Raw genomic sequence first — 24,870 nt, 5'->3', positions numbered from 1 at the left:
CCGGAGAACGTTAATTGCTTCCATAGACATGCTGCAAAAATGCCACAGCCCAACAATCAACGTGAAAGGATCAGAAGAAATGCCAGGCTAGTTGAAGGGCAGAAGCTCCTGGCTTTAGGGTCGATGTAAATCTCGGGAAATAAATGAGACCTCACATAGAGCTAATGTAAGTATTTCACTAAACATTAGCATGTTTGGATTAACATGTCAGCCCCTTAAGGACTTGACTGCAAAGGGAATGCCTGGCCCTGACAGCAACATATACTGTGTGTGTGTATACATGAAATATTAAGTAATCATCTACCCACAAGCTCCTTTCCATTCTGTCACTGAACTGCACTGTGCAATGTGCAACCACGGGGACTACCATTTACAAGGACTCGAGACATTTCTTTAAAGAGTTTTTGACCTAGGGATGTTTACAAAAATGTGCCTTAGAATCCAAAGGCTAGTCACTCCAGTTAGCATCTCATAATGCAGCATTTCCAAGCTTTATGCCTGTGGATGTTCTAAATCAGACTACAAGGCTATTGCTCATTGCCGGCAATGCTAATAGATGGTGAAAGTCAGTTTGCTCTCTTTCTGTACAGGAGCGGGAGGGAGAAGTGATTAAAAGTTTTCAAGCCATTTTTCAAAGTGTCGCTGAACTCTTTAACCTACTGAAATATTGTTTCATGATATCAAGTTATCACTATGTAAGAAATGAAGCAAAACAACAAAAATATCATTTTGTTCATGGAAGCAAAAGAGAAGACATGAATATTATTGAAAAGGTGAGATCAGAATGGGCATTAAATAAATTAAACAGTCTGAAGAAATAAATAAGAATAAAATTATATCAATCAATCTACATTGTACATTTCACTAAAAGATTTCAAAGTACTTTTGCAAAGGTGGGCAAGTATTATCTCTATTTTACACAGAGAAGTTAAGGCTATCATTTCTAAACTTCAGATAAGTAGCTTGGCTTTTAGCTATGCTGGGAACCTGCAAATTCTACTGAAGCTAGGAACATGCATGTTTTAATTTTAGGAAACACAATTGGAAGAAAACTGGCCCAAGTTCACACAGCATGTCAGTGGCTGAAATAGGAACAAGATCCAGTTCTCCCAATCCCCAGTCCAATGTTCTAACTACAGACTCTCAGTTGGGACTCATCTTTAATTCAGCCACACAGCTCCTCCCCAGCTAATTAATCCTAAATTGGGCCTGGCACAGCTTCCAGGTGCAAACAGGAGCACTAATTGTTCTCCGGCTTCAATTAACCCTTTCACTGCCAGTGGGGGGTAAACATCCCATGGCAGTCTCCCTGGCAGGCTGATTTTTTTTTTAAATGGCAGCTGTTTGAATCCACCTGGGGACTGGAATATTAAGAGATGTCTCAGAGAAGCAGATTAATGGCCAGATGACAGATGTGTCAAAGGTGTGTGATAAACTTATTTATCTGAAGTTTATCACATGCTTCTGCAATTTATCATATAGATGTCACATTTCTGGTGTTTTAGGATTCTAAAGGATAAGAGATGTCACATAAATATAAGACATAATTATTAATGAGGCCAGGGCATTATAGTTAAATGTAAATGGTGCAGTCTGGTAATCCTGTTTTACTGTCAAACCAATACGATTTTTCATGTCAGAAATTGATGGCAGTAGTGATAAATAAAGGACAGATAAAGTTAATCCAGCTGCTTTGAGTTGAACAGAGAAGGTATTACTTTGAAGGGTTTAACATATTAATGGAATCAAAATGACACTTCAAAATATTTATGGAAATCTTTTTTTAAAGCTTATACAAGAAGAAAAACAAACCCCTATAAAATATTATTAAAATCCTACCCGCAATTAACCATGCTGACACTTAAAAGCTGCTGTCTGATTTACTTAAAAATCTTCTTTCAGTAAATTATTACTCTAAAATACCTTTCTACTCTTCACTTTCTAAAAAAAGGAATTTGAATTTCTTAGGAATAAAAAATATTTTAATGGAGGATATTTTAAAGCCCAAACCTCCAAGTTATAAAATGTAAAGTTAATATAAAGAATAGTCAGGCTATAAGACATGTTTTCTGATCCTTTAATCATTCTTGTGGCTCTTTTCTGAACCTTCTCCAATTTATCAACATCCATCTTGAATTGTGGACATCAGAACTGGACTCAGTTCTCCAGCAGCAGTTGCACCAGTTCCAAGTAGAGAGGTGAAACAACCTCTAATTCTACTCCAGATTGAGGGGCAACAAGAATTTTCAGTTAGACACCTTTTCTTCCCCTGAATATTTAACAAACAAAACAGGAGGGGCATGGGCTTGAGTTGAATGTGGTGATACAGATTTCTGGTAGTGCGTCAAGTGTTTCTCATTGTGCAGGTAGGCCTCAAACTGCGAGTACGATGTTTCTTTTTCTGGGAGCACTGTATGGTTCTTTTTCAGTGGAGAGAGCATCCCACATTTGGGTAACCTTCTCCACAAAATATGTTGGCAGATCTTCACAGCATGTGATACTGCCTTTTGGGGGTAGTGAGAAGGCAAACCAAACTGATGAAGTAATTAGCCTTCCTGAAAAGTTCTGCAGGTTACTTAGCGATTTCAATAACCAATGAGATATATGATCTTTTTCTTTCAATCACGGCTGTTGAATAACAGCGTGGTGAGCCATAAATGTCTTTTGGCACAGTATGCACCCCAAGGGAGAACAGGTGCTTAGCAGGGACACAGCATGGCTGAAAGCAGAGTACCACAAGCAATCCAAAAGCTCTGCTTTGCTCTTCACTTGGGAAAAGAACCATTGCCCTTGTCTCATGACAGAGCTGTTCAGATTAAATTCATTATTCTCAAAGTATTTTGGACTTTATTTTCAGCACAGTACTTACATCAGGGCCATTGCACAAATCTTAACAAAAGCATTGCGCTTATCTACCTTCAAAAAACCCTACATTAAAAGAACTCTAAGATTGCAAAGTGAAGCACCCAAAAGTTAGGAAATGCTGGGATTAAAGTTGTCTGTGCAACCTTAATTCAGCCCTCTTGTGCATATGCATCATGACAGTCTAATTACATGATCACATACCATTTTTTTTTCTACCAGACATCTGGCTTCATTCAATGCACAGAATAGGCAGTATTCCTTTGATGGATAACTATTGAATATTCCATTTGATGCTCCTCATTCAATGTGTGGTCCCTGTGCATTATTTATTGAACCACAACCAAACTCAGTGCTTGAATACAGAATTATTACTTTCCTCATGAGCTTTTCACTGATCCTGTCATGGTAGTTTACAAACATTATTCAATATATCTTCACAACACCACTGTGAGAACAGGTGGTATTACTGTGCCCATTTTACAGATGAGGAACAGAAACGAAGGCCCAGAAAAATCACCCATCTAATGTTAGGCAACCAGAAAATGAGGAACACCCAATTCACAGCCAGCTGTGAACATTTTGGTTTAAGTGCCTGGTCCAACCTCACACAGAAACTGTGTGGCAGAGGCAGAAATAGATTTCAGTTCTTCAGGGCAGCATTCAACTCCCTTAACCATGAGACTATCCTTTCTCTCCCTGCATCCTCTGGATCATTCATGACACACCTTCCAACTATTGCAACAAATAAGGCAGAGGTCCTACCGACAACAGCCTTCTTCACTACACAACCCTGATTTATATCCAGAGCACATCCATCTTGTGCATTGAATGAGGCAAGGGGTCCTGTGGAAGAAACAACATGTGACCAAGCAATTAAAGAGTGTATCATCATAATGCATATGCAAAAGGAGACCAAATTAAGGTTACAAAAGCATCCTTGATTATGGCCTTTTGAGTGCTTGATGATGCAAGCTTAACATTCTTTTAACATAGGAAAGTACATCCCAAACTAAGTTTTTTAAAGCTTAAAAAGTTTTAAAGCTTCAAAATTGGGGGTGGGGGACACCACCAAATATTTAACTCTGTGGAAACATATTGTCCCCCACATGGATCATCAGCAGGGTTGGGATCTTTAAATCCACAGCACGGTCCTCTAACCCTTGAGTTAATAAAGCAACTGATAGCATTAGAAGGCTATCATCTTTTATGTAGACCTGCCACTAGAGGGGGATGGAGGAATACACATTGCCAGGACCACTGAATTATGTGCACTCCAGTCCTGGACACCGGTGAACCTTTGTGACAGAATGAATATGTCTGTAAATAAAATAATATTTAATAGCCAAAGAGCTTGAGGGGGTGTGATTCAGATTTAGAAAAAACTCCATCAAACCAGGTGAAATTACCCTACTCAATGAACAAGTGAACAAACCATTTTATTTCTGAGGCAGGCTAGTCTCTGAAATACAACCTCAGGGGTGTGTTGTTAATCTTTCAAAAGGTAGCTATTAAAGGTTTTGTATCCCCAGTGGGCCATCTCTTAGGCCTTGACTAGACAAACCCAGAGAAAAAGCAGCAATCCCCTTACCTTACCCCACTTCATTGTACATGTAGGTAATTCAGAAAAATTGTTTGCAGAGTGGAGGTGGTTGGTCTTGAGTAAGATGGGAAGCCTGGCTGGACACAAAGCTGCGGCAGGGTGTGGTGAGATCTCTGAATGCATGAAAGACAGCTGAGATTCACTTGCTCTCAGAACAGGATGGGGTTGGAACTGCAGTCAGACACAGATTGCTCTTTGGAATACTTAAGGACTGTGTTTTCCCTCGGTAACTTTCAGTGAGAATGCCTGGCCTGGTTTAGCTTATGCAAACTATAAATCTAGGTATGTTATGCAAGGCATTTTTAACTCCATTTTTTTGTTTTAAAATAATATTGTTCTTACTAAACAATCTGCTGTTGTGTGTGGAGAAGGTTCACCCTAAAACCCTCAAAAGAGGGGTTCCAGATGGCAAAGAGGTCCTGGAACTTAAACCCCAACACTCAGACAATCAGACAGGGGCAAAGGCCTCCATTCCTAGTGAAGCGTGTTGCAAACATCTGTGGCAGACAAACAAGTGGGCTGATGCCAACCGGACCGAGGAAGCGACAAGAGTTGGCAGTGACTGTGCTGGCTCTAGAGACCTATCTTGCAGGGTCTTTCATCACACACAAATACAATGGAATCTATTTATTGTGAAGCCCCCCTCTTCCCTCCCCCCCCCCACCAATTTCACTCTAATCAGAGGGATGTAGACACAAAATACGAAATCAGAATGTGTGGCACTTTTATTATCTAAATAAAATTCTACTCAAATGCTGTCTTCACGGTAACACGAAAAGTCATAAACTTAACCAAATGTTCACTCATTGCTCCCTGAACATTTTCTGGGTTAGAGGATACTCAAGGAGAAATGTGTGACAGCCTCAGAACAAGGGGGGTTGGGTGCTGAGGAGGGGGAAAGAGATTAAACTGGAACTGTTTCCTGCAGAGGTAGCACGCACAGCTCAGAGGTCTCTTCTGAACAATTAACAAGGAGCAGCACCGGAGGAGCAGCTGACTATACCACATTTCTCAGGTAAAACACCACCTGCCATGAATAATGCACTAGGTAGTGCTATGTCAGAATGGCAACTACAGTGCTGAACTGTTCAGTGCATCCAGGAGGCAAGGGAGCTATGCCTAATACAGCCTAGTGCATGAGCGACATCTAGAAAGTAACATGAAGGAGGATGTGCCTTTTGAAGTTCTTGGGAGATTCCACAGGAGGAAGGACTCTCTGTGCCTGACCAGGGACTTGAACCCTAGACCCTCAGATTAAAAGTCTGATGCTCTACCAACTGAGCTAGCCATCTAGAAAGTACACACCTGCCAGGTGGCTAAATGAATCATAGAATCATAGAATAACAGGGTTGGAAGGAAACTCTGGAGGCCATCTAGTCCAACCCCCTGCCCAGAGCAGGACCAATCCCAACTAAATCATCCCAGCCAGGGCTTTGTCAAGCCTGACCTTAAGAACTTCTAAGGAAGGGGATTCCACCACCTCCCTAGGTAACGCATTCCAGTGTTTCACCACCCTCCTAGTGAAAAAAGTTTTTCCAAATATCCAACCTAAATCTCCCCCACTGCAACTTGAGACCATTACTCCTTGTCCTGTCATCTGCTACAAATGGAATAGTTACATTCAGGTAAACACACCTGTTCTGTGCTGGATGTTTCAGACACACCTAGACGTTCTGTGTGGATGAAACATCAACAAAAAGCAGCAGCCCGGTGGTGAACAATCAGCAAGGCCACTGAAGGCTTGAAAAATTACTTCAGTCCCATCCTCCTGTTCCAGAGGGTGTTGGCTACACTATAGGATCTTGGCAGGGTAAAGTGGGGAGAAAGAAGGTGGGAATCTTGGGTTCCATCTTTAAAAGGAGAAAATATAACAGGGAATAAGAGCATAGGTGCTGAGTTTTTCTTTTTCCGAGGGGTGCTCCAGCCCCGGATTCTGCCATGAGATATACGTCCCATGAGTTACATTCATAAAAAGGAGGATAGATTTTGTTTTGTTGGCCATTATAAAAGAGGCATTTTAATAGGAAATTGCAGCACACTTAGAAAAGCTATTTTAGTGTGTATACAATGAAAATGTGTGTGTGTTAGTGTTAGAGAGAGACACACAGAGAGACTACCCAAATCTGCTAGAAGTGAGATGTAACATACTATTTTGTACCATTTTATGTGTGCTGACCCATGTCAGTTTTGACACGATAATAAGCTGTTTTTAGCTATAAATTTATGTCTTCCCATTATCCCCTCTTCTCTCCTCCTCGCTTGACTGTTCTTGGCAAGAAAAACATACTTCAGCTTCCAATTCTGGCCATCATATTCACATTACAAAAATAATTAACCAGTCGTTTTCCTTTATCCACTCACCATCCTTCTCAAACCGGCAAAAGGGAAGTTTCATAAAATCAATACACTTCCTATAAACATTAATCATAAATGTGAAGTATCAAAAAGGAGTTGTGCAAAAAGTTGTCCAGCTTTATAAGGGGTGTGTGGGGGGAACATCATAAGAACATAAGAAAATAGAAGAGAGAAAATAGATGGGAATAATATGGAACAAGAGAGACAGAGATCCACAGCAATCCAAACTAGACTCACAGTCCATCTCGCAGCTCTTGCGTATCATTCGATGTCCCAAGGGATCTAAGGGTTCTTTCCAAGGAAGTCACTGTCAACACAAAAAGAAAGAAAAGAGAAAGAAATTACACCACATTTCAGACAAAAGTATTTATATTTTTAAATGGGGTTTCTTTCAAACCCTTTCGCTAATAACTAACATATGGATAAATAAAAAATCAGAACACAGCAAGAGCTGAAGGTCCAACAATACTAACTCCAGGAGAGGAAATTAATAATGTGGAATAATCCTTTTGCATCTTGAGGGTGTATTATACACATTTGTTATATTTATAGACCATAACTGTACAAAGAGATTTACAACAATTCAGATAAACCAAAGAAAATCTCTGCCCCATAGACCTTACAATTGAACAACACAAGCCCAAGAGTGCCCTTTGGTCATTTTCTGTGGTACATTTTCTAAAAAGATTCAGAGGAGGTACAGAAGAATGCTTGGTTTAAATTAATGATCTAAGGATAAGGAGTGGCATGAAAGGAGAAAAATATGTAATAGAGGAAGAAGAGGACAGAACAGTCTAGTATAAATGAATTAAAAGGAAGAAGGAGGCCATGCAGGAGATAAAGCTGGAACAGAGTTCGGGAGCATATGGAAAGCAAGGCTAATCTAAATTTTATGTGGATAATGAAGAGCCAGTGGAGACAGTCAAGCAAAGAGATATGGTGAGAGAGTAGCAGGAAAGGAAAATGACCTTTAAGGTAACCTTAAATGAGCTCTACTCCACACTCCAGAAGAATAAGGTCACTGTCAATATGTCCTGTGACCCCCTCAAGTTCACTGTCAATATGTCCCGTGGGAAAATTAGGCCGTGTCTCCCAAATACGGCATTCGGTTCAACTCCAAGCATGTCTGACCACTGTTAAACATCTACCCCAACTGTACAGCCTGAAAGACTGTTGGTGTCCAAGTAAATGTACTTTTCACCCTGAATTCTAGATGCAGATTTGAAATCCTAAAGTAAGACACCCCACAAAGGACACATGGGCTGCAGAGTCAATTGGCTGCTACATTAAAGAGTCTACATTATTTTTAATATTTAAGAACAAAAAGGTAAATCTCACATTCATGGTATTATCAGATTAGTCCAGTGGATCCCAGAGCATAAGAACATAAGAATGGCCATACTGGGTCAGACCAAAGGTCCATCCAGCCCAGTCCTGTCTGCCAACAGCAGCCAATGCCAGGTGCCCCAGAGGGAGTGAACCTAACAGGCAATGATCAAGTGACTTCTCTCCTGACATCCATCTCCACCCTCTGACAAACAGAGGCTAGGGACACCATTCCTTACCCATCCAGGCTAATAACCATGAATGGACTTAACCTCCATGAATTTATCCAGTTCTCTTTTAAACCCTGTTATAGTCCGAGCCTTCACAACCTCCTCAGGCAAAGAGTTCCACGGGTTGACTGTGCGCTGAGTGAAGAACTTCCTTTTATTTGTTTTAAACTTGCTGCCCATTAAGTTCATTTGGTGGCCCCTAGTTCTTATATTATGGGAACAAGTAAATAACTTTTCCTTATTCACTTTCTCCACACCACTCATGATTTTATAGACCTCTATCATGTCCCATCCTTAGTCTCCTCTTTTCCAAGCTGAAAAGTCCAAGCCTCTTATTCCCTCCTCATATGGGACCCATTCCAAACCCCTAATCATTTTAGTTGCCCTTTTCTGAACCTTTTCTAATGCCAGTATATCTTTTTTGAGATGAGGGGACCACATCTGTACACAGTATTCAAGATGTGGGCCTACCATGGATTTATATAAAGGCAATACGATATTCTCTGTCTTATTCTCTATCCCTTTTTTAATGATTCCTAACATCCTGTTTGCTTTTTAGACTGACGCTGCACACTGTGTGGACGTCTTCAGAGAACTATCCATGATGACTCCAAGATCTCTTTCCTGATTAGTTGTAGCTAACCTAGCCCCATTATATTGTATGTATAGTTGAGGTTATTTTTCCCAATGGGCATTACTTTACATTTATCCACATTAAATTTCATTTGCCATTTTGTTGCCCAGTCACTTAGTTTTGTGAGATCTTTTTGAAGTTCTTCACAGTCTGCTTTGGTCTTAACTATCTTGAGCAGTTTAGTATCATCTACAAACTTTGCCACCTCACTGTTTACCCCTTTCTCCAGATCATTTATGAATAAGTTGAACAGGATTGGTCCTAGGACTGACCCTTGGGGAACACCACTAGTTTCCCCTCTCCATTCTGAAAATTTACCATTTATTCCTTCCCTTTGTTCCCTGTCTTTTAACCAGTTCTCAATCCATGAAAGGATCTTCCCTCCTATCCCAATACAACTTAATTTATGTAAGAGCCTTTGGTGAGGGACCTTTGGTGAGCAGCACTGAGGTAGTGTAAAAATGGAACAGCCTGCAGCCACCTTCTTCTTTAACCCAGTGATATAGCCTCTGGATTCCACAGCTCCCACATGCAACTGTACATCTTCATCTGAGCAGCCTTCCATTGAGCGAAAGAGCGATAACTGCTTGCTGGGATCCCGAGTCTCTGCAAACCTCACACCCTTGTATTAGTGACTAGGGTGGCTGCAACTGCATGTTGATCTCCATGGGTCACGCTTTGTCCATCCTTATACGACAGACATTCATTTTTCCCCACTCCCAGACGGTGTGCGTTCATTCTTGTCAATCCGCACCTTGTTAGGAACACCGAAACTGCTCTACCAGAACAGATCAAAAAATCAATTAGCCCCAAATCCTGTCACCAACACTGGCCAATGCCAAATGCTTCAGAAGAAGGCGTAAATCCCCGGTAATTACCTCACCGAGGATTTTGTTTGTGGTCGGTGTGCCTTAGTATGCAACTCCCGAGGAGCTAAGAAACAACATACATTGCCGCTTTCCACTCACCCGTGCTCTCGTTCATCTCCTCCCCCGAGTCTCATTCCATCCCATTCTGTTCCAAAGAAGAGGCTGGTCACAAGCCGTGAATGTGAGGAGGCATCACGCGCCAAGCCAATGATTCATCCAAATGCTGAGGTTTTTATTCAGGCAAAAATCCCCCCCCCCCCCCCCCCCGTAATAGGAAACCATTGTGCCTGAGCCCAAATCCGGCCCAGGGCTCCGCTCCCTCCCCTGTCCCATCAGTGGTTTCTCCTTGAGCTGGCATAAGCCATAAAAAACCATCATGGCAGTTAAACTGCCACTCCACAAACACTCTGTGCTCCCCTCCCTTCCGGTGTGCACGAAGGGCCCACGTACAGAATGCAATGCAGGCCAAGGCCGATTTGCAGACAGTGTGCTGTTCTGGTCACCCCATATCCCCCTAATCATTTTTGTTGCCCTTCTCTGTACCTTTTCCAATTCTCCATTGGAAATGTACAGAGAACGGAAAAAAAAAAAAGAGTAGGGGTCTGGAACAGCTTCCATATGAGGAGAGATTAAAAAGACGGAGACCGTTCAGCTTGGAAAAGAGACAACTGAGGGAGGATATGATAGAGGTCTATAAATCATGATTGGTGTGGAGACCGTAAATAAGGAAGTGTTATTTATCCCATCACATAATAGGCAGCAGGTTTAAAACAAACAAAAGGAAGTTCTTCTTCACACAACGCACAGTCAACCTGTGGAGCTAATTGTCAGGGGATGCTGCGAAGGCCAGAACTATAACTGGCTTCAAAAAAGAATTAGATCGTTTCATAGAGGATAAATACATCAATAGCCGTTAGCCAAAATGGTCAGGGATGAAAGCCCGTGCTCGGGGTGTCCCTAGCCTCTGTTTCCCAGAAGCTGGGAGTGGGTGATAGGGAATGGATCACTTGATTCTGTTCTGTTCATTCGCTTTGAAGCGCCTGGCATTGACCACTGTCAGAAGACAGGATACTGGGCTAGATGGACCATTGGTCTGAACCAGTATGGCCATTCTTATGTTTATGAGGGATGCAGAGGCACCAAAGCAGGACTGGCCTGGAGCAATGGGCCTGATCTTACATGTATCTGAGTATCCTTATCTCCCATGGGAATCAAGGCGATCCTGCACCTGGCAGGATCAGGACCTGTAAAAAGCCTTCAATCAGGCCAGAGATCACCGTGAAGTGGCAAATTACAGTAGGCATAACCCTGCAAGTTAAGAGCAGGCTGACCTCCACAATAAGCACCCTGGGCTCTAAGGTAGTTAGCAAGAATAGTTTAAACTCTCATCCAAGGCCTCATCCTCTTGCATCTTGACTGCTGCAACCTCCTCCTTCTGGCCTCGATAAATCCCATCATGCCACACTCATATCCATTCAAAATGCTGTAGCAAAGATCATTTTCCTTGTTCTTTGCTTCAACCATGTCAACAACAAAAAATGCATCACGTTATCACTGGGGCAGGAGGTGGTAAGGTCCTCCTCATAAGTTATGCCCTGCCCCACTTCATTGTGCAGTTTAGTCTCCCAAGCTGCAGGAACACGTCTTTTGAACTTTGCCCACCCAGAATGTTCTAGATCTTACAGGTACAGTCACCAGAGTTGTAAAAGGCAACTCAGGAGGCTCTTGCTGGGGAGGGGAGACACTGAATGACTTAATCATATTTTAAAAGCTGAGTTCCAGCTTCCATTCTCATCTTCCTGTTTCAGTTCTTCAGGACTTCCTCATACAAATTCCATGTTTTGTCTCAGCCGAAGGGAGTGATTTTTTTTTTAACTTTGAGCCAAAGAGGTGCTTTTGAATTTTGCAACTGGGAAAAACAAACAAAAAAAGGCTACCTTTTCCATACGTTCCCATTGGAATGGCTGCAGCTAGAAACTCGACTTGTGTCGCACTCCACAACGACTTAAGATTTATGAAAATCAGTCCAGCAGATTTTTAAAGCTAACAGTGAGATTCTTGTAAATCAACAACACAAGTTGGCTTTTATTACTTATGTTATTTAATCTATGCCACAAAATATACAAGATACAGAAAAGTGACTACGTTAAATCCAGAAGAAAACATTTTTTTGAATGTTTGACGTCTGAACCTCAATGTTGAATCAACAGTAGATTTGTTTATTTTTCCTTCTTGCATTTAACATATCAAGTATGTAAGCGCTTGACAAATACACAATGAAAGACACTAAATAAATACAGGCTATTATTATTACTTATCTTTTGGATTTTCTCAAGACACTCTCAATGGTACAAACATATATACATCACTGGTTGCTCTAGTATCTTAGGTCACGAAAAAGAACAGATAACTGGTATGGACTCATCATCTGACTGTGGAATTGGAAGCCAGGAAATCCTAAATTCTAATCCTTGTTCTGACACTGTCATAAATATAAAGGGAAGGGTAAACCCCTTTAAAATCCCTCCTGGACAGAGAAAAAAATCCTCTCACCTGTAAAGGGTTAAGAAGCTAAAGGTAACCTCGCTGGCACCTGACCAAAATGACCAATGAGGAGACAAGATACTTTCAAAAGCTGGGAGGAGGGAGAGAAACAAAGGGTCTCCGTCTGTCTATATGCTGGTTTCTGCCAGGGATAGACCAGGAATGGAGTCTTAGAACATTTAGTAAGTAATCTAGCTAGGTATGTGTTAGATTATGATTTCTTTAAATGGCTGAGAAAAGAATTGTGCTGAATAGAATAACTATTTCTGTCTGTGTATCTTTTTGGTAACTTAAGGTTTTGCCTAGAGGGGTTCTCTATGTTTTTGAATCTAATAACCCTGTAAGGTATCTACCATCCTGATTTTACAGGGGGGATTTCTTTATTTCTATTTACTTTTATTTCTATTAAAAGTCTTCTTGTAAGAAAACTGAATGCTTTTTCATTGTTCTCAGATCCAAGGGTTTGGGTCTGTGGTCACCTATGCAAATTGGTGAGGCTTTTTATCCAACATTTCCCTGGAAAGGGGGGGTGCAAGTTGGGAGGATTGTTCATTGTTCTTAAGATCCAAGGGTCTGGGTCTGTAGTCACCTAGGCAAATTGGTGAGGCTTTTTACCAAACCTTGTCCAGGAAGTGGGGTGCAAGGTTTTGGGAAGTATTTTGGGGGGAAAGACATTTCCAAACAGCTCTTCCCCAGTAACCAGTATTAGTTTGGTGGTGGTAGCGGCCAATCCAAGGACAAAGGGTGGAATATTTTGTACCTTGGGGAAGTTTTGACCTAAGCTGGTAAAGATAAGCTTAGGAGGTTTTTCATGCAGGTCCCCACATCTGTACCCTAGCGTTCAGAGTGGGGGAGGAACCTTGACAGACACTGACTCCATCTGTGACTTATCCAAGCCACTTCATTATTCTGTGGCTTAGTTTTGCTATCAGTAAGGCAGGAGTAATATTTCTCTCTCTCGTAGGATTAATTCATTGATTTGTAACATACCTTGACAGTGAAAACTGCTACATAAGCAATAAGAATTACCCTTTTCAGGAGCCTGGGTGGTGTGACGAACTGTATTGCCACCTTGAGGTACTGGGGATGGTCAATTTTTTTCCATCACAACTGGTTTTTAATGGAAAACTGGACTTTTGACTAAAGATTTTTGTTTTTCATGAGAAGTGTCCGCTTTTCCATGGGAAATTCCAGCTTTTCATCAAAAAGCGGAACACCTAAAAATCAAAAGGTTTTTGGTTCAATACCAAAAGCTTCAATTCCAAAAAGCTGCCCAAGGGAGTTGTAGTTCCCAGGTTTTCTGACCCCATCTTCCCAATGAGCTAGCTATGCACCATGGCTGCTCAGCAAGAAGGGGGACTGTTCTGCATCATGGAAAATGTAGTCCAGACAAAGCCCAGCAGCCCATAAAGGAGAATGGGAGCACAAGGCACGCAAACTACAACTCCCATGAGGCATCACGGTGGCATTTCCTAATCAATTTTCTTTCTTTCTTTCTTTTTTTTTTTTTGGTTTTGAGTCAAAAGTCTTGGTTGAATTTTTTCCAGTTTAGATTTTTCACTAAAAATCAACAAAAATATTTATTTTCAATTTCAACATAATTTTCTATGAAAAAATTCTGACTAGCTCTAACTGGAAATGGAGAGAAAGAAGAAAGCTTGCACATGAAAGGAGGGGGAATATTAGTTGCATTCTCCATAAAATCTCTGCCAGCTGGCTGGAAAGACCCAAGAATAGAACAAAGCCTGCTTGGTCCTTGTTATCTTTCCCAAAACCCAAACAACCAATAAAGCCTTTTAATTTAATTAGCATGCTTTTAATTACAGGAGGAGAAAGAGTATCAACAAAACAGTGAAGTGAGAGGGTCCTTGCTTACAAACTTCATCCATCCACCCCACTTCATTCTTTGATTCAATCTCCCACTGACACCAGCTACTTCTAATGACAAGTCTGCTGAGCTCTGCATCCAGAATGTTTCTGTTCCTAAAGGCACAGTAAACATTCACTGTCATCACAGTTCGTAAAGCTCCACACACCCAAGTCCCTGAAACACAGTTCAGAAATTCCCACAAATTCATGCTGCAATATGACCCTTTTAAAGTTGCCACGGTCAATGAGATCTTGAGTCATCCATATAAGTGCCAGGCACAGGCTGGAACAGCTGTAATAATTAATGCATCCAAATTTCAGAAATGAGTCATATATTGGAGAAGTGAAGACGTGAACTTCAGTAGGGGTCTCAGCCAGTTGTCCCTTTTTTGCCCTCTCTCCCCGCCTTTTACCTCCCATGTATTTTTCCATCTTGCACACTAGGGATGAGATATTCAAAACAACCTAGGGGATTTGGATGCCTGATGCAGTCTGTGATGAAGTGACTCACCAGCCAGTGTGCTATCTTGTACCTGGGTGAGGCATTATTCTTTTGGGTTATTTTCTCTCTGTAACCCCATCAACCAACCATTCAGATTTTGTGGTGGTTTCCTTTGTCTTGTGACTTGGCCCTCCAGCCAGGTCACATTTTGTCTCACATCTTTTTTGGTTAATCAGACTTCAACTCAACAATAGTCCCAAAACAGGTCATCAGCCTTGGTCTAGGCCCAACAAAGTCCTTCTGGCCCTTGTGTTTGGGATCTTTACACTAGTTTCTTCAGTGAGGTTGTAGGGAAACCCATTCCCTCACTCTATCCTGTGTTCGAGCCCAGAGACCTGCAACAAGCAGTTAAGGTCTGTCTCATTGGATCTTTTGATTCTTCCCTGGGCTAATTCCTACTCTGACCTGCCTTCTCAGGGGCCTCGCATTGCTGGCAGGGTCCCATTATGCCAAAGGAAAGAGAACTATTCTAACAGAGATAAAGACTGGCACCAGCCCTTCTGTCCCACAGTTTCCACAAGGGTCCATCAGTCATCTATACTGCTACTCCAGATCCACAGGAAATCTAAGGCACCTTGGCTCTCTGTTGTGCTCCACTCTGGGAGCTGAGAATGAGAGGTCTATCCATCGCCCAGGACTGGGGCCTTCAGAATTGAGTTTCTCTCTTTTAATGCTCCTCCTCCAAGTCTGGCGTGCTTCACAGGAACAGTGGGGTGCGGCATTCTGAGTCCAGATCTGCTCTTTAACCCTTCCTGTGTAGTGAGGGGTTTGTATACCCCCAAGTCATCCTTTGATTTGATTGTAAACCAGGGTCACCTCCCCACCTTCACTTATCTCCTTTGGGCTTCCCTAGGTTGAAATTAAAAGGTGTTCAATAGTAACAGGATCACCTGGGTATCTTGGCCAACACTTCCTCTTCTCTACGAAACAGGATCTAGTATCCACAGCGGTGTATGGACAATTTGATAACACAAACAGCTGCCGCCTTTGCTATACATTCACCTCAGTGCCAGCATCTCACTCAATGCTTTGTAAAGCACTTGGAGATGCAATAATATGAGAGCCCCGAAGTCGTTACACTTTAGCTAATAATTATTTTTTGTAGGATATACAGAGAGGTCCAAAGGATAAATTGAGAGTTTTCACTAATGTCCGTTAGCTTCTCTAACAGCAGAGTTTAACCTTTCTAGAGGTCTCCCACGTACGATAATTTCCTCCTGGGTTTTTTATATCCACATTCTTAACAAATCAATCTAAAGTGCAATCTATATATCGCCCATTTCCAAGATGAAACATGACAGCTTCTAAAAATATTTCAAGGCCAATTAGACCTTCAGAGAAGAACTCAATGCAGCAGCAACACACAGTATGGTACTTGCCATAAGGAACTCGTCAGATAACAGAATGAGTCAAGGCGGCCTACGCATTCTCAAATGTACTCAATTGATGAGAATGTATTAGGGTTATGTATATCATTCAAGTAGGAAAGAAGTAGTTCATCATGATGATATGTTTTTGACTTCTGCAGAGAAAACCATGGCAATTCAGAGTGAAGGCTACCCCCTTAATGTCTTCGGACTGCCAAACTAGGGAGATCTATGGAAGACAGGCTGATCTGATCTTCCATGGGTTCTGTGTAACAGCAACATAGATCTTTGATATTTTGTATTTTAGAGCAAAGAAATTTGTTTGAGACAAGTAATATGTCAACACCAGTTGCAGAGCCACGGAAAGGCCAATTTTGGACCCAATACAGTGGTGTTGCTTTTAAAGTGTCACAGGCTCTTTGCTCAGTGCAAGAGCATTTGGGCTGGGTGACCCAGAAGTCATTTCTAGCTTTAGCATCAGCAGTGTAGTTGAGGATAAATGTGGGTAAATGGAGTTTACCCACTTCTCATTTTGGGGAATATGAAGTTTAATCTTTTACCACTACACCACTGATCAGTATATGTGATATTTAAACACAGTGGGGCAGATCCCCAGTGAGTGTAACTGACGTCACAGGAACTGCACTGATTTGTGTAAATTGACGATCTGACTCAGAATATCCATATATTCTCTCGGAAGCTTTAAAAGCAATTGGTCCCAAAATGGCTACCAAAATTTTAGAGCACCTCGGGGACAGTACAGAAGCCTTTGCTCAGCCCCTCGGATCAAAGAAATGGGATGCACACTGCACCAACCTGTCATGTGACATCATTAACAAGCAAGTAGCAGGAATCTGAGATAGAAGATCCCTATTAGAGCATTCTGATGCTCCAACCGGCCAGTGCAGGATTGCTCCCTCCAGTGCATTCTTTAGTGATTAGTCCTTCAGACATGATCTACCGAACCAATTCCCTTTATTGGTGGTGTTTATTTTCTTTATTTATAAGGCATTTACTAGGTGGCAGCTAAGTGCTGCTCAATAAAAAAAAAAAAAGAACACAAACCCCTTTTTAAAAAAGTTACTACAAAAGTCCCCAATCAGCTAAATGTAATCCATAACCTTGGAATTAAAAAAAAAATCTGGCCCAAAAACAAAAGCCGATAGTTATCAGGCAAACCTCCTTACCCACAAAGAGGACAGTTCCTAAACATCAAGAGGAATGAGGAAAGTAGACACAAAAACACAGGGAAGGGGACCAAAACATGGCTTCAAAAATATAGGCCACCTAAACAAGCCAAACGTTTACTCTCATACTACATATTTCTTAGACACCTAGCATCATGATTTCTAAGCAATGAGATAGCAAACTAGCAGAATATAAATTGCATCATCGCCACTGGCTACAGCTATGATTCAAAATCCTCTAACTCTACAGGAGCAAGTGAAGCAATAGGGAAACAGTGATGCCTTGTGGATAAAACACTGGGCTGGCATTAAGAAGACCTGGCTATTCGTGGCTCTGTCACTAGCCTGCTGGGTAACCTTGGGCAAGTCACTTCCCTGCTCTGTGCCTCAGTTTCCCCATCTGTAAAGTGATACTGACCTCCTTTGTAAATCACTTTGAAATCTATGGATGAAAAGCACTACATGTTATTCTAATAGGTTGAGTGCCACTAATTTTTCCACAGATCCTCTTCCAGCTTTTTGTTGCATCATTTTACCTAATTTTGCTGTTTCACCAACCTCATGCTAGGACGTTTTCCCCTTGCTGGTCACACCAATCTTTGTAACAGCCTGCCTTCCCCAGGGTTGTGAGTGCCAGTGCATAATCTCAGTAAGAGCAGCTGATCACAGAAGGCAAAAATAACTGCAACAACATCAGTGACCAGTACAGCATCAAGAAGCTATTTTATAGTTATCTCTTCATTCCAAAGGATACCCAAGTGCTTTAAAAGCATTATAAATTCATAGATTTTAGGGCCAGAATGAACTATTCTGATGATCCAGCCCATCCTCCTGCATAACACAGGCCATAGAATTTCATCTTGCAGTTCCTGACCATCACTTGCAGTTGAACAAGAGCTACATTTTACAGAGACATCAAATCTTGATTTAAAGACTCCGAGTGATGCCGAATCCATCATGCCTCTCAGCAAGCTGTTCTAATGCTTGGTCACCCTCATTTTTAAAGTTTGATTTGGTCTAGCTTCAACTTCCAATAACTAGATCTTGTTCTGCTTTTGTCTGCTAGATTAATGAGCCGTGTACTATCCGTTATCTTCTCCCCTCGTAGGTATTTGTAAACCTTGATCAAGTCACCTCTTGAATTTCTCAGTAAGCTAAATAAAGAGAGGCTTTTTGTATCTTTCCAGTCCTCAGTTCTTGAGGCTCTCCTCTGAACCCTTTCCAGTTTTATACCATGTTTCATAAAGCATTGGCACCATTATTCCAACAGAGGAATAAAGAAATCACTTCAGACAGCACTGAAATGCAGACACTAGTGATGGAGAACACAACATCACACAACAGCAGTTCAGAACAAGAAGTGAAGAGTACTATAAATACTTGAAAGTTCAGGCAGAATTCAGTGGTTACATACAAAATGAAATCGGACAAGGATATTTATGATAAATCCTGATCTCTTTTGAGAAGTGTCACAGATTCTGAAACGACCGTAAGCAGCCAGACACTGAGGTCTATATTCAATCTGCAAGACTAACCTTAGCACCATGCTGGGTCATGGTATCGGAACTCGTTCGGAGGAATTTCACCCCCTTCTGCAGCACTTGGCTTTTTCCTGGAAGTACGTCCTCTGAAGCAGCAAGAGTCCCATTGCCACCACAAAGCATCTCAAAGGTTAGCAGGGAATCCATTCTTTCTTATTGCTATTCAGCTTGCTAAGTGCATGATTCCTCACCCCCACATATATCACAAATGCTTTGTCTACACTACAAATGCTTTCCTGCTATAGCTATACTGGTACAGCTATACTGGCAAAGACCCTGAGTGTAGACATAACATTAGCTGTGCCGACAGAAGCACTCTTCTGTTGGCATACTTGAATCTACACCAGAGAAATAACCAGCCTAGTTATGTTGGCCAGGGCCTGTGGCTTTTTCACACCCCTGACTGGCACCGCTATGCCAATAAAACTTTGTAGTGTAGAAGCGGTGCCAATAAAACTTTGTAGTGTAGAACTGGCCAAAGGGAAATTGCTGAAATTTCTATTCTATAGCAGGGATTCCCTTAACTTTGAGACACCAGGAGCCGCAAGGACTGCATGACAGGGTTGCTTGTGATGGTTGGGGAGCACGGCTTGACAGCCCAGGGTGTCACTTTCAGTTTATATCTTATGTTCCTAATGCTCAGGCTTCAGAGTTACAACAAGCCACTGGCAGGGGTCAGGAAGGGATGTCCCTCTCCCTGCAATGTATTCTGGGAGGTTGTTGTATCTTCTTCCTCTGAAGCATTAGGGATGGCCACAGGTGGTGACAGGACACTGGACGGGGTCGCACTGAGCATTCTCTCTCTCTCAAGTGCTTGGCTGGCTGGTTCTTGCTCACATGCCCAGGGTCTAACTGATCGCCATATGTGGGGTTAGGAAGGAATTTTCCTCCAGATCAGATTGGCAGTGACATTGAACGGGGGGTTCACCTTCCTCTGCGGCGAGTGGGTCAATTGCCAGGATTATCTGGGTCTATCTCTCTCAGTCATTGTCCTTCCACTGCAGGGTCCTCATACACTGGTGCTCCTCAGACTCACTTATACCCCTTGGTCTCTGCTGTGGCACATAAATGACTGATCTCCTGTGGGTCTTATTTCCTTTGTTGTTGGATTTTGTGTGTAGATGCTGGTGGCCTGGGATACACAGAAGGTCAGACTAGATGATCAGTTGGTCTCTTCTGGCCCTGATCTTTATGACACACTAATTTGCATAACTCTATAATCAGGATAAACTCATTGATCCTCTGTGTTATTAATGAAATTGACTCTTTTTTTATTTTTTCGGTGACAGGTTCAGCATCATGCAAGTTTTACAGATGGGGAAGCTGAGACTCAGAGATATTAAAGCCTTGCCTGACGTCACACAGCAGGTCTGTAGAAGAGGCAGAATTGAATTCTAGAAGTCTTGACTCCTAGTTATAGTGACTTGATCCTATTCCTTACCTACCTCAGTTCTTATGATGTGTCAGTCACTGCAGGCACAGGGGAGAGAAACCAGTAATTCTGACTCCCAGGCCTTCTCTCTAATCATTAGAGAGCACTTCCCTCTGTCATTCGCTATCTTACAGCTGAATCTTACAAGGTGCTGCAACCTCACCTCCTATTACCTTCGAGGAGTGTTGAAGGTCCTGAGCACCTCTCAAAAGGCACTCAGCACCCTGACCTACTGGGCCCTTAGGAAGCAGTATCCTAAACAGACACATGAGGAATTACCAGGAACAGCATTCCCATTTGATACAGAAGGAAGAATAAAGGAAATAGTAGCTGTTTTGCAAGCTAATATGACAGGCTCTGAACTTTGCAGCATTGCAACACTTCAAAGAAGCAGTGTAGCTTGTTCCACCTTTCTGCCTTCCAATTCCTTATTGTAACAGATGACATAATTAAAAATAGAAAAGGATGCCATCTCAGTAAGGATGGGAATATCTCTCTGCCTATTTAATGCAACATATGGGGGAATATTTTTACATCTTATAAAGAAAAGTGTATTGTACGTGTGCTCATGAGGCCAATCAGCAAAAATGCATTAATATCTGCTCCCCGACAAGAGGGCTTGCTGAACGCGGTATACATGCTTACAAGTCATCAGCAGGACTGCATACAATTGACTAGGAAGCCTTTCATTATACGCACCATTGGAGTTAATTCGGAAGATGTTGGCTGAAGTTTCCTGAAACAATTCCTGGAGTTCGTTGGGATCGATCTGGGTGGCTGCAACAAGACAAGGAGGAGAGCGCATGTTAATACATCTGGCCAGCGTATCGCCGTGCCTTGCTTAGCAAGAGACTAACTAACATCAGAGCAGAGTCTCTGAACCAGCATGCACCAAAGAAAGGGACATTTATCATAGCTTTCTCCCTATACTTTGTTGTGGTGGTTGTACATATTTAACAAACACACAGTTACCTCTGAAAGTTAATGGGCTGAAAGTGAAACACTGGTTCTAACAATTATAGGCCCAAATACAACCTCTTTGAGGTAAAGGGGAATCCCTCCACTGACATCAACAGGCTATGGAGCGGAGACAGAGCATTTACAGGGGCAGGTTTTTATAGGCTGCCTTTCTTTATGTGCCCAGAATTTGCAGGCACAATCAACTGTAGTGCAGTTTTCACCCACAATTATTTTGGAGGCAAGTGATTCTATTTAGGCACCTAGGCTGACAGTTTCCGAGCTGCCTAAGGCATCTGGATGCACACATTCCCATACAAATGAATAGGAATAGGACATCCAACTCCAATGGTGGCTCTGAAAATCTCACCTCCGATTCCCTGATTGTAGCCACATGTTGCACATGCAACACTGTGATTATTTAAATATTTGTATAAGACCCTTTTAGAATCATTGCCCCATTGTGCTAGGTGCTGTACAAATACACAGTAAAACTAGCCTCCCACCCTGATGCATTTATTATTTAATCTGAGACACGACACAACCATGTGCACCCACCAGACTAGTTGAGGCTAGGCTGAAAACTCAGATCCTCAATCATCAAAGCAGTCTTTAAACATAACTCACCCACAACGTTCCTGTCAAGAAGTCAGGCAGGTGTGAGAAAGTAAGAATCCAGCTTGACCCTGAACAAGGGAGCATTTGAAGGCGCGGCAATTAGCAAGGACTTCTTTTAGAGAGAGAGTGAGCATATTCGATAAAGGCAACCAATGAGAAATGAACACAATGCCTTCCTTACAACGTCTCTTTGCAGAATTGGATTACAGTTTAACAGGCCTCTTTGTGTATAGAATCATAGAATCATAGAATATCAGGGTTGGAAGGGACCTCAGGAGGTCATCTAGTCCAACCCCCTGCTCAAAGCAGGACCAATCCCCAACTAAATCATCCCAACCAGGGCTCTGTCAAGCCTGACCTTAAAAACCTCTAAGGAAGGAGATTCTACCACCTCCCTAGGTAACGCATTCCAGTGTTTCACCACCCTCCTAGAGAATAAGTTTTTCCTAATATCCAACCTAAACCTCCCACACTGCAACTTGAGACCATTACTCCTTGTCCTGTCCTCTTCTACCACTGAGAATAGTCTAGAACCATCCTCTTTGGAACCACCTCTCAAGTAGTTGAAAGCAGCTATCAAATCCCCCCTCATTCTTCTCTTCTGCAGACTAAACAATCCCAGTTCCCTCAGCCTCTTCTCATAAGTCATGTGTTCCAGACCCCTAATCATTTTTGTTGCCCTTCGCTGGACTCTCTCCAATTTATCCACATCCTTCTTGTAGTGTGGGGCCCAAAACTAGACACAGTACTCCAGATGAGGCCTCACCAATGTCGAATAGAGGGGAACGATCACGTCCCTCGATCTGCTGGCTATACCCCTACTTATACATCCCAAAATGCCATTGGCCTTCTTGGCAACAAGGGCACACTGTTGACTCATATCCAGCTTCTCGTCCACTGTCACCCCTAGGTCCTTTTCCGCAGAACTGCTGCCTAGCCATTCGTTCCCTAGTCTGTAGTGGTGCATTGGGTTCTTCTGTCCTAAGTGCAGGACTCTGCACTTATCCTTGTTGAACCTCATCAGATTTCTTTTGGCCCAATCCTCCAATTTGTCTAGGTCCCTCTGTATCCTATCCTGCCCTCCAGCGTATCTACCACTCCTCCTAGTTTAGTATCATCCGCAAATTTGCTGAGAGTGCAATCCACACCATCCTCCAGATCATTTATGAAGATATTGAACAAAACCGGCCCCAGGACTGACCCTTGGGGCACTCCACTTGATACCGGCTGCCAACTAGACATGGAGCCATTGATCACTACCCTTTGAGCCCGACAATCTAGCCAACTTTCTACCCACCTTATAGTGCATTCATCCAGCCCATACTTCTTTAACTTGCTCACAAGAATACTGTTGGAGACCATGTCAAAAGCTTTGCTAAAGTCAAGAAACAATACATCCACTGCTTTCCCTTCATCCACAGAACCAGTAATCATGCGCTCACACCCACACCCCTAAGAGATAGGGTGGATGAAGGCCAAATATGGTGCTGAACCTCTAATTTCATGCTCCCCCCTAAAAAAACACTGACCTCCCCGGGCAAACCTTTCCCCATCTCCTGGCCCCAACAGACTCTCCATCCCAGTCTCCCCAGGTGGGATTTTCATCTTCCTTCTGCTCCCGATTCCTTGTGCCTGCCCGCATATGCAGCAGCCAGATAGCCAGCTGGCAGCAATCAGCTGTGCTGTAGTCCCTGGTGACCTCCACCTCGCTTACTGGTCTGCCTGAATCCCTTCTGTTAGCACCCATTATGAAAGAACATGCCTATATCTGTCCCTGAGCAGAAGGTGGCACCAGCTGGTATGAACCAGAGTTTTCCCATTTCCCACCTTTAAATTTATATGAAAATCCCTATCCCATCAATGTCCTCACAGCCTCAATAGCAGAAAAGGAGGGGTAGGAGCAAGTTTGAACAGGCATCCCCATGATTTACTTTAGCTGGCATTTCACTAAGAGGTACATGGTTATTTTTTTAATTCCTTCCTCATAATTCAATTCCTTCAACTTGTCCCTTATATTTTCATTCTAACTTGCAAAAGCCAGGAATTACGGAACAGAAGTAATCAGGTCATGCTTAACTCTCTCCCCAGAAATTTAATTCATTCACAGCCTGATCCAGTTCCCATTAAGTCAATGGCAAAATTTTTAATAGTGCATTATTAGCCCTTTAGTTCTTTGCTGAGGGCATCAGAACTGTGGGTGACATTACAATATGGTCCCTGATTCAGGAAGGTCCCTGCATAGGGCTACTCGTGTACTTATAGTTAGGTACATGATTAAGTTCATTACTGAATCGGGAGCCAAGCAAACTGAGATGTACTCAGACAGGCGTGTCTGGTAAAAGACAGCTTAGTCCCCAAAGTGAAAACGCTGACAACCCACAACTAGAACAGCACTCACTGAAACACAGTTAGTATTCCATTAAATTCCCCAAACAGCATGGACCAGAGTGGTTCATGGGCTTCTGTAGAGGGACCATCCTGCAGGAGTAAAATCAACCAGCAGGAGTTTACAATGATCCATTTAAATGCTGAATCACCCCGAAAGCGGGATTTAGGATGATTCCATCAGATGTGGGAGCAACATATGCCTGCATATTGGCGATCATGAAATGCGAGAGGGAAGAAACACTTTTGTAGATACCTTACTGATCGATGCAATGTTCTGAAAGTTAAGACCAGAGGAAGAGCATAAGGATTGCCCAGCGGTTAGGACGCTGACTTGGGAGACCTGGGTTTGATTCCCTGCTCTGCTACATACTCCCTGTGTGACCTTTGGCAAGTCACTTTTCCACCTGTAAAATGAAGATAATAGCACTGCCCTGACTCACAGGGGTGAGTTATGAGGATAAATATATTAAAGATTGTAAGATGCTCAAACACTATGATAATGGGGCCAGAAACATAATTAGATTATGCTGCAGTGGGGGAGGTTTAGATTGGATATTAGGAAAAACTTTTTCACTAAGAGGGTGGT

The 24,870-nt window shown here is 42.4% G+C and overlaps 1 protein-coding gene and 1 non-coding gene across 10 annotated transcripts in view; both read right to left on the bottom strand.

Annotated features, from left to right (window-relative positions):
* Positions 1 to 24,870, bottom strand: part of TSNARE1 (t-SNARE domain containing 1) — a 719,956-nt gene that overhangs the window by 401,889 nt on the left and 293,197 nt on the right. For all 9 annotated transcript variants that reach the window (XM_048841786.2, XM_048841780.2, XM_048841783.2 and 6 more), the window contains 2 exons: positions 21,021 to 21,098; positions 7,058 to 7,127 (listed from right to left, as the gene is read on the bottom strand). In XM_048841786.2, the coding sequence (XP_048697743.1) occupies positions 7,058 to 7,127; positions 21,021 to 21,098 (148 nt within the window). The remainder of the gene's footprint in view (positions 1 to 7,057; positions 7,128 to 21,020; positions 21,099 to 24,870) is intronic.
* Positions 5,685 to 5,756, bottom strand: TRNAK-UUU (transfer RNA lysine (anticodon UUU)). The gene has a single exon. It is a non-coding gene; the product is annotated as a tRNA-Lys (tRNA).

This window comes from Caretta caretta, chromosome 2 (genome assembly GCF_965140235.1).
Source record: "Caretta caretta isolate rCarCar2 chromosome 2, rCarCar1.hap1, whole genome shotgun sequence".
Lineage (NCBI taxonomy): Eukaryota > Metazoa > Chordata > Testudines > Cheloniidae > Caretta > Caretta caretta.
Note: the sequence above shows the minus strand (reverse complement) of the source record. Positions and strands in the feature narration are given on the sequence as shown.